General features: G+C 45.9%; 2 protein-coding genes across 2 annotated transcripts; both read left to right on the top strand.

Annotated features, from left to right (window-relative positions):
• The first annotated feature begins 237 nt into the window (after positions 1–237).
• LOC120709502 (protein EGG APPARATUS-1-like) lies at positions 238–1,072 on the top strand. Its single transcript, XM_039995171.1, has one exon. It carries the CDS (start codon positions 439–441, stop codon positions 823–825), a length of 387 nt encoding a protein of 128 aa, XP_039851105.1. The 5' UTR covers positions 238–438; the 3' UTR covers positions 826–1,072.
• Positions 1,073–6,827: 5,755 nt separating this feature from the next.
• LOC120709501 lies at positions 6,828–7,864 on the top strand. Its single transcript, XM_039995170.1, has one exon. It carries the CDS (start codon positions 7,025–7,027, stop codon positions 7,622–7,624), a length of 600 nt encoding a protein of 199 aa, XP_039851104.1. The 5' UTR covers positions 6,828–7,024; the 3' UTR covers positions 7,625–7,864.
• The last annotated feature ends 2,602 nt before the right edge of the window (positions 7,865–10,466 follow it).

The raw sequence follows: 10,466 nt of genomic DNA, 5'->3' as shown, positions 1-10,466 counted from the left end.
GAACCGGGCTCCTCCACGATCGCTAATCAAATAGCCCGGCTGAGTCATCCATTGTACGATCGTGCATCCACTCGTCGAACGTTGGGACCCAACCCACTAGAGTCACGGTCACTGATATACTAACCAGCTTTGCTTCTACAAAGCTGAATGCTTTCGTCGCTTTCTTTCTTTTCTTTTCACAAAGTTATTATTTCTATCCATAAAGATTTGAGTTGGGAACTTCAATATGAATGGACAGGTTCGGATCGGGGAACCAAGCTTTGATCAAAGAATACAGTAGTGTTCCCGTACGGACACCGCTGGATGCCCTTGTCTACATAAACGCGGCCTACTCTTTCCGCTTCATCTCCCACTCCATTATTCTCCAACATCCACCATCCTCCACCCAAGAAAGAAAACAAATCCTCCACCCAACAAAGAGAAGAAAGATCAGCAGCAATGCACCCGCGCGACCTCATCGGAGGCCTCGACCTCGCCAGGCAGCAGGCCACCAAAGCCATGGTCTCCGCCGTCTCGCTGGCCAAGCCAGCGGCAGGCATCGCGGGGTCGGGGGTCGGCTTCATGAAGCGCCAAGCGACGGCCATGGTTTCCAGCCGTGACCGCGCCGTGAAGACCGCGGCGATGGTGGTCGGGGGCGCCGTCGGCGCTTACTTCTTCTGGCCAGCGGCGGCTGTCCCGGCCGCCGCCGCCGCCGCAGGCACGATGAAGGCGCCGGGCGCCGCGGGCTTCCTCATCTCCCGCGTGGCGTTCCAGGCCAACCCGCAGCTCTACTTCCAGATCCTTCGCACCGCCGGCGCTGCCGCTGCCGCTGCAGCTTTCGTGTAGTATATTGAAGGCAAGCTACGTCTACTACGTGCTGCCCGTCGTGTCGATCTGGTGTTTGTATATGTTTAATCTGCTCTTTGCTCGCGACGTTGTGTTATGCAAGTGGATCGAGCTGTTTCTGGTCAGATCTTGGACTAGCATGTCTAGACCGTGTGGATCTTTAGTTCCACTACTACTAGCTAGAATTTCTGTACTAGAACTCGTGATTTGCTTAATAATAGTATTATTGTACTAGCTCGATTTCTCATTGCACCCACATTGGGAGGCTTGACATTGAATTGGGTAGGGTTCAGTACCAAATCAGACTAAGCGTTGAAATGGATTCAACCCCAAAGCGCCTATTTGGTTGTAGATGAGTGGCATGGAGGGCTGGCGGCGGATGGGAGCAGAGCAGGAGCTCGGTGGAGGATGGTGTGGGGGAGCGTTATGGCAGGCTGGTGGCGGCAGAGTGGAGCAGAGCAGGGGCGCTGGAAAGTGGCATGGCCGCGTATGGGAGGAGAGCAGGAGCTCGATAGATGAGCAGCATGGAGGAGCGCCATGGCGGGTTGGTGCCTTGGCGGTGGCAGGGGCTGACAGCAGAGGGGAAGGGAGCAGGCGAGCGGCGTCGAGGAAAGGTGAGAGACGCAGGGGATTATGAATGCCGCTAAATACGAAGGGTTCAAACTTGCTCGAGGGGGATGATGACCCTTCGTCTTCACAAAAACAAAGGATTTCTTTCGAGTTGCTCTCTTCAAAAGTAGCAGATTTTGCAACCTTGAAGAGAATGGGTTCGGATGATATGAATGGAGATTCATGCATCATCTCCTTGAGCAGGTTTCGCTCAGGAAAATACTTTGTCATAGAATTTTCTAAGCAAGAGATAGTGACAAAAGCGGTTTTCCAAAGCTTTTTATCTAGACTCCCTTGAGATGTGAGAAATTTTCAAGCGAGGAGCCTAGGAGAAGATCAAAATCGAGGATATCGAAGATATGAAAATCTAAGTTGACCTCAATTTTGTCTATTATGAGTGGCATGGAACTTGCAACCCCCGACATTTATAGATGTGTCCCAAGGGACAACTCTTTAAGAGCGTGTCGGATGGTCCACTGCTAGAAAAACGCACATTCGTCCGCGGCCGTTAGTACCGGTCACGGTTTCGGCCGGTACTAACGTGCAAATTTAGTACCGGGTCAAAGAAACAGTGCCCTTGGGAGCCGTTTAGTATCGGCTGGTGGCTCCAGCCGGCACTAAAGTGCGCCACCGACAGCCCCCGACAGCCGCCTGGAACGGCTACTGACAATTTAGTACCGGCTGGAGCCACCAGCCGGTACTAAATTGGCGCCAGGAAACTTAGTACCGGCTGGTGGCTCCAGCCGGTACTAAATGGGGAGCTTTAGTACCGGCTGTAGCCACCAGCCGGTACTAATGCTCCCACTATAAATTGGGGCTTCTTCCTCCCCGAGCCGAGCCAGCGCCCATTTCACCAGAGAGCTGGTTCGAGCTAGGTTTCTTCTCTCATATTAGAGTTGCGCCGCCATTATTTGATCCATTGTTTGTGTGATTTGGACTCATTCAAGTGCGCCAAAGATTTGCAACTTCGTCCTCTCTTCATTGATAGTCTTTATTCTTCGTTTTATGCTCTATAGTTAGAGAAATTTGTGACTTTTGGAGACAGGAACTGGCCGTTCAATTTAGGGTGTGTTTAGTTCCCCTCTTTTGGAATTTTGAAAAGGAAATTTTTCACCTTTGAAGTATTAAATATAGACTCATTACAAAAACTAATTACAGAACTCATCTGTAAATTACGAGATTAATCTAATGAGCCTAATTAATTCATCATTAGCGTATGTTTACTGTAGCAATTTAGTGTCTAATCACGACCTAATTAGGTTCATTAGATTCGTCTCGTGATTTACAGTCCATTCGTGTAATATGATTTTTTTTTCAACTACATTTGGTACACGATGCAGACGTTTTACAAATCTTTTGGAATTTGAAGTTTGGATCTAAACAAGGCCTTAGGGTGTGTTTAGTTGGTGTAAAATTTGGATTTTGATATTGTAGCACATTTCATTGTTACTTGACAAATAATGTCCAATCATGAACTAATTGGGCTTAAAAGATTCATCTTGTGGTAATCAGTTAGACTGTATAATTAGTTATTTTTTTCAACTCTATTTAATGTTCCATACATGTGTTCAAAAATTTGATGAGACGAATAATGTAGGAAATTTTTTGGGAAGGACTTACGTTCTTTCTGTGAGGCTCGTGAACATTTCCTTTTTTTCCTTGTGGATTCTGCACCGATGACCGATGCGTGATATTGTCAGTCAATGGGTGAGTGGGGTACTTCTTAGCCATTTGCTTGGTACGTTTGTGTAAGAAAAGATTCGTTTGGAAAGCAATCACTGACTAAAGGAGATTCTATCTACCGAGTCTAATGCTTTAATCTTTTGTTCCTCAGAGTTGCACCCCAGTACCCCACTCATCAACGAATGCAGGTTCGTCGATGTCCTCTTGGCATTAACGTCACATCACCTTCATATGTTAAGTTTACCCCCTTCTTCATTCTTAAATAAATGACGTCTGAGATAATCTAATTAATTGAAAAATAAATGAACTAATTAGTTTCTCTCAAACTTTATTTATTTCAAAACAGAGGGACACTATTATTCCATCAATGAAAGTAACAATACCAGGTCTTATTATACAACAAGGGTTGCATATGCTTATATTACTACAAATGATAAACACAGCGCTCATTGGATTTCCCAAAAGGAGTTCTAAACATAAGGTTTGGAGCTCATTTCTAGAATCCTAAATAAAACATAATGGGAACCAATGATTTATATGATACTATGTTTCGAAGTTTTTGTTATAGGAAAAGAATTTTTTACAAAAAAGAAGTATCTAGGAATTCAATCTTTGATACCGAATTTCTTCATCAACGTTTCCCCATTCTAAGCGCACTCTAAGAGCATCTCCAACAGCTTCTTCAAATCACACTGGCCAAATAGGAATTTAGCTAGTCATTTAGTTTTCCAAGAGGTGTGGAACCAACGGACTAGTGAAATTTCACTCTCCATATCCAACTCTTCTTTCTCTCCATCTCACTGTCATGTGGGCCCCACTCCTCCTGCTCCCATGGTCTCCATGGCGGCAGCAGCACCAGCGCCTCCTCCTCCTCCTGCCGTCGTTGCAGTCGATTTGCCGCCACCGCCGCCAACTCCTCGCCAGTCCGCGCCGCCACGGCCCCGCTGCAGTCCACCCCGCCGTGGAGAGCGCGCACGCGTTGATGCCGCAGGCCACCACCGCTAGATCCTCGCCTCAGAGTAGATCTGCTTGGCCCGGCCGCTCGCGCCAGCCAACATGCCACCACTGCTCCCTGGAGAGCCCCACGGTGCAGAGGAAGGTCGCGTCGCCTGCCCTAGCAAGTGCGAAGGTCAAGAGCGCGGACGCCGCTGCGGGCCTCCAACTCGCGAGCAGGGTAGGAGGAAACAAGGAGAAGAAGCCATGGATCCGATGTTGCGGCGGCGGCATGGGAGCGCGCAGCGGCGTGCGGGGCGGGATGGGAGGAGGGGGAGCGGCCGATGGTGGAAGGTGCGGGAGCGTGGGACCTGCGAGAGGAGGGGATATCGAGGGCGACCGACATGACAAAGAAAAATGAGCGGAGGCTCGTGGATTGCGAGCGAGATAGTGACTAGTGGTAAATAGAGAGCCTGTTGGATCCCATTTCTCTTCAATTTTGCTACTTTTACCTATTCAACTCTTTTTACAGAGTCCATTGGAGTTGCTCTAAAAAAAAGTAGGAAGCTTCCTCTCTATAACCTTCTCTTGCACGTTTCTTGGCCACCAGTGAGTGTGGAAGGAGGCAATGGTTAGTGCTTCTCGTCGTGTGACCTCGCTATAGAGGTAGAGTGCCTAAGCAGCTTAATTTTGTTTTTGGTGTGAAGTATTACTCATCGGCTAGGTGAATGATATGTAGATGACCAGGATGATACGATCTAGTTGGTCTTTAGTTGAACAAGATCGGCTAGGTTTTCAGTCTAATTAATTGTGGGCCTAATGAACTAAGCGTATCTTAATTAAAGTTTTTCGCGATGGAACCTGTCCATTCAAATTCGAGTTTGGCATGGGTGCCTGTATTTTTTCTAGATTTATTTCAGAATTTAACTGGCACTATTTTTCAGTGGTGACAACATGCCCATCAATAACGAGGCTCTAGTGGTGACTTTATCAATCTTAAGGATCTGCCAACTTGGTGCTCATAGGAGTAGGGTTGCATGCATGCATTTATAAGGGTGAGTGTGCATGTTTTAGGATTTAATCGGCGCTATTCTTTCAGTGTTAGGTGACTATCTGTCGACAACGAGCAGGGGTGAAGCTATAATGTAATTAGGGGGTGCAAATGCACCAAAAAGAAAAATAGTAAAACAGTGATCATGTCCAATTTTTCACCATATATGCACCCTCATGACTCAACTCTATACACCCACGAGGCAAATACACCCCCTGACTATGGTTTATAATCCATATTCACAAATGTTTTATAATTTATTATCACTTGACTATGGTATTCAGCACTCCATGTCATTTAGTGCATGTTAATTATTCTATTGATCCCAATTATTTTGCATATACGCTTGCTTACTGTATTCAGCACTAGTTCGCCATAGGTGGATATTATCCCTGGATCCTCTACTGGCAACAACTGTACCTTTTCGTAATTGAGGGGCAGAGATCTGATAAGTGAATCTAGTGACATCATTCCAATGTGGAGCAGGGTCCGCTTCAAATTCTCTTAGTTTTTCATTACTGTATTAGTTTTGTTTAACCGTGAAGTAGGCAAATGAAACTGTCGGGGTGCTACAGTACATTGATCGCCGTTTCTTTTGGGGTTAGTGCTTAGCTTTCGAGTAGGATATATTCGGACCGGGCTCCACCACGATCGCTAATCAAATAGCCCGGCTGAGTCATCCATTGTACGATCGTGCATCCACTCGTCGAACGTTGGGACCCAACCCACTAGAGTCACGGTCACTGATATACGAATCAGCTTTGCTTCTACAAAGCTGAATGCTTTCGTCGCTTTCTTTCTTTTCTTTTCACAAAGTTATTATTTCTATCCATAAAAAAATTGTAATCAAACTAGTTTAAATATGACTAATTTTATATAACTTATGTATCCGGATAAGTTTATTATGAAAATATATTCTATAATTTATCAAATGATACTTTACTTATTTTATATCATCAATATTATTGTTTTTATATAACTTTAATCAAAAGTTCAACGTTTACTTTTTGACTTGTCCAAAAGGCAGACTTACATTATTTCGTTTCGTGGACGGAGCACAGCGACACCGATATACAAAATCTAGTTAGATTCTTGCTTGTTGCTTCTTTGGAGCAAAAAGCGATTTTGTTGAAATATTTTTGGATCGGGGAACCAAGCTTTTTTTTTGAGAGATCAAAGGATGAATTGTATTATATCAAAGTTGAGTACATCATTAAGTTATACAAAGCACTCTCAAAGTACTCACGCACTAAGCTGCTCCAAATCTCAATCTCAAACTTGTGTAAAAAATTAAGTAGAAGGTTACACGGGCATATACTTAGCAAGCAAGCTGAGAAGAAGCGCCCAAAGAACGGCGACCAACATCACTGTAGGCTGGAACGAGTACAATTTTCTTCTTCCTTGTTGTGTCTTTCTTCTTCCTTGTTGTGTCTTTCTTCTTCCTCTTTCTGCCACCGATGAAGAAGAGAGACAGACCTTAATCTATCCAATCCAAGACTGATCGAAATCAACTCTGGGACAGACTTATTCTCATACGCCTTTCACCATGGTTGGATCTAACCACGACAAATTGGAGAAGTGGCCAGAGAAAATTATTTCACAATGGGGGCACCATCCCCGCCTCAATGACACCGTAGATGCCACCACCTCATTCATTGGAGCCACCATGGAGAGATCCAATACATCATATCTCTTCACCGTTGTCGGAGAGAAGAAGGAGAAAACAAATCTCCCATATCACGAAACGCGACATGGAAAAACCCTAACCTAAACTCTAAATTCGATCTATTAGAAACTATTGGAAGAAATTGATCCTACTCCCTTCCAGAGGTGGAAAGGGAGGGGAATCAAACGGCCTTTGGACGACGCGGGGGCGGAGCAGGCGAGCTGTTCACTTAATTTGAGTTGGGAACTTCAATATGAATGGACAGGTTCGGATTGGGGAACCAAGCTTTGATCAAAGAATACGGTAGTGTTCCCGTACGGACACCACTGGATGCCCTTGTCTACATAAACGCAGCCCCTCGGCCTACTCTTTCCGCTTCATCTCCCACTCCATTATTCTCCAACATCCACCATCCTCCACCCAAGAAAGAGAACAAATCCTCCACCCAACAAAGAGAAGAAAGATCAGCAGCAATGCACCCGCGCGACCTCATCGGAGGCCTCGACCTCGCCAGGCAGCAGGCCACCAAAGCCATGGTCTCCGCCGTCTCGCTGGCCAAGCCAGCGGCAGGCATCGCGGGGTCGGGGCTCGGCTTCATGAAGCGCCAAGCGACGGCCATGGTTTCCAGCCGGGACCGCGCCGTGAAGACCGCGGCGATGGTGGTCGGGGGCTCCGTCGGCGCTTACTTCCTCTGGCCAGCGGCGGCTGTCCCGGCCGCCGCCGCCGCAGGCACGATGAAGGCGCCGGGCGCCGCGGGCTTCCTCATCTCCCGCGTGGCGTTCCAGGCCAACCCGCAGCTCTACTTCCAGATCCTTCGCACCGCCGGCACTGCCGCTGCCGCTGCAGCTTTCGTGTAGTATATTGAAGGCAAGCTACGTCTACTACGTGCTGCCCGTCGTGTCGATCTGGTGTTTGTATATGTTTAATCTGCTCTTTGCTCGCGACGTTGCGTTATGCAAGTGGATCGAGCTGTTTCTGGTCAGATCTTGGACTAGCATGTCTAGACCGTGTGGATCTGTAGTTCCACTACTACTAGCTAGAATTTCTGTACTAGAACTCGTGATTTGCTTAATAATAGTATTATTGTACTAGCTCGATTTCTCATTGCACCCACATTGGGAGGCTTGACATTGAATTGGGTAGGGTTCAGTACCAAATCAGACTAAGCGTTGAAATGGATTCAACCCCAAAGCGCCTATTTGGTTGTAGATGAGTGGCATGGAGGGCTGGCGGCGGATGGGAGCAGAGCAGGAGCTCGGTGGAGGATGGTGTGGGGGAGCGTTATGGCAGGCTGGTGGCGGCAGAGTGGAGCAGAGCAGGGGCGCTGGAAAGTGGCATGGCCGCGTATGGGAGGAGAGCAGGAGCTCGATAGATGAGCAGCATGGAGGAGCGCCATGGCGGGTTGGTGCCTTGGCGGTGGCAGGGGCTGACGGCAGAGGGGAAGGGAGCAGGCGAGCGGCGTCGAGGAAAGGTGAGAGACGCAGGGGATTATGAATGCCGCTAAATACGAAGGGTTCAAACTCGCTCGAGGGGGATGATGACCCTTCGTCTTCACAAAAACGAAGGATTTCTTCCGAGTTGCTCTTTTCAAAAGTAGCAGATTTTGCAACCTTGAAGAGAATGGGTTCGGATGATATGAATGGAGATTCATGCATCATCTCCTTGAGCAGGTTTCGCTTAGGAAAATACTTTGTCATAGAATTTTCTAAGCAAGAAATAGTGACAAAAGCGGTTTTCCAAAGCTTTTTATCTAGACTCCCTTGAGATGTGAGAAATTTTCAAGCGGGGAGCCTAGGAGAAGATCAAAATCGAGGATATCGAAGATATGAAAATCTAAGTTGACCTCAATTTTGTCTATTATGAGTGGCATGGAACTTGCAACCCCCCGACATTTATAGATGTGTCCCAAGGGACAACTCTTTAAGAGCGTGTCGGATGGTCCACTGCTAGAAAAACGCACATTCGTCCGCGGCCGTTAGTACCGGTCACGGTTTCGGCCGGTACTAACGTGCAAATTTAGTACCGGGTCAAAGAAACAGTGCCCTTGGGAGCCGTTTAGTACCGGCTGGTGGCTCCAGCCGGCACTAAAGTGCGCCACCGACAGCCCCCGACAGCCGCCTGGAACGGCTACTGACAATTTAGTACCGGCTGGAGCCACCAGCCGGTACTAAATTGGCGCCAGGAAACTTAGTACCGGCTGGTGGCTCCAGCCGGTACTAAATGGGGAGCTTTAGTACCGGCTGTAGCCACCAGCCGGTACTAATGCTCCCACTATAAATTGGGGCTTCTTCCTCCCCGAGCCGAGCCAGCGCCCATTTCACCAGAGAGCTGGTTCGAGCTAGGTTTCTTCTCTCATATTAGAGTTGCGCCGCCATTATTTGATCCATTGTTTGTGTGATTTGGACTCATTCAAGTGCGCCAAAGATTTGCAACTTCGTCCTCTCTTCATTGATAGTCTTTATTCTTCGTTTTATGCTCTATAGTTAGAGAAATTTGTGACTTTTAGAAATAGTGAGGATGAGTATGATTTCTTTAATTTATGCAATGATTTGAGATATATAGAACCGATGACTTGAATGTGGGAGTAGGTTTATTGGCTAGGTTGAATATGAAAAATTTATAGACATATTTTTCAATCATTTTCTATATATTACAAATGACCGTAGCACATTTTTTATTTTTAGATTCAGATGAGCATGTGGATAGTAGAAATTTTTAGAATGAGTGTAGACAAAATATGTTATTGTAGTAGATATAACCATAATGTGGATAGTTAATTTTTTTATAATGAACTGATGAAAGAATTATAATATATTTTTTTATTATGAATTGATTATTTTGACACTCTAGTGATGTATTTATTCAGGCTCACATTGAAACTATCTATAAGGTAAAAAAATCTTTATTTCGAAACAAGTATACGTCGTTAATCTCCATCCAATAGTGATGACACTACCTTTCGGGGAAACACTATGCGCTATATGGACGTCGTTAATCTCCATCCAATAGTGATGACATTACCTCTCAATTAATTTATTCAGGTTTTTTGATTGAGAATTAATGTGATTTTGCATTATTCAAGTAGCATGGTTAATTAGTTTGGTATTTGTTATGTATTTAGTTGCATTATTTTGGCACTCTAATGATGTATTTATTCGGGCTCATATGGAAACCATCGAGAAGTTTAAAAAATATATGTTTCGGATCATGAATATGTCGTTAACCTTGATCCTGCAGTGAAAACACTGCTAGTCGGGGCTAGCATCGATATCCACGATACGGTGCGGTATATATGAGGACGTGATGAAGGAGTACGGTCTTGGTCTCAATTATGAAATCCACACCTTTCGAGCCAGTTAAGAATGAAATTATCCGGACCAAGGCCGTACTCCTTCATCTAGTCCTATTGTACCGCACTGTGTCCTTCATCTGGTACCATTCGTCCTCGCCAAGGATGTGACGCAGGTTTTCTATGTGAAGGACATGGCAAGCAAACCTAAGAAAAATCAAGGCAAGTCCGACGACGAGCCAAAACGCCACATAGTTCTTTCAGGAAAAAGAAAAATCGTTGGAGTTGAAGACATTTCGGACAAGTCAGAAGACTTTGATCAGTTTGACGACCGTCCTCCATTCTCTATCGATGTTGACCCTAGCATCCTGTTGTCCAAAGAGGACGTTTCTTACTTGCGCCTCGATCAT

This window comes from Panicum virgatum, chromosome 5K, assembly GCF_016808335.1.
Source record: "Panicum virgatum strain AP13 chromosome 5K, P.virgatum_v5, whole genome shotgun sequence".
Classification (NCBI taxonomy): domain Eukaryota; kingdom Viridiplantae; phylum Streptophyta; class Magnoliopsida; order Poales; family Poaceae; genus Panicum; species Panicum virgatum.
The sequence above is the reverse complement of the archived record's forward strand: the minus strand, read 5'-3'. Positions and strand labels throughout refer to the sequence as shown.

Excerpts from the sequence above, each read along its gene's own strand:
- LOC120709502 (XM_039995171.1), top strand. The coding sequence starts at position 439 with ATGCACCCGCGCGACCTCATCGGAGGCCTCGACCTCGCCAGGCAGCAG.
- LOC120709501 (XM_039995170.1), top strand. The coding sequence starts at position 7,025 with ATGGACAGGTTCGGATTGGGGAACCAAGCTTTGATCAAAGAATACGGT.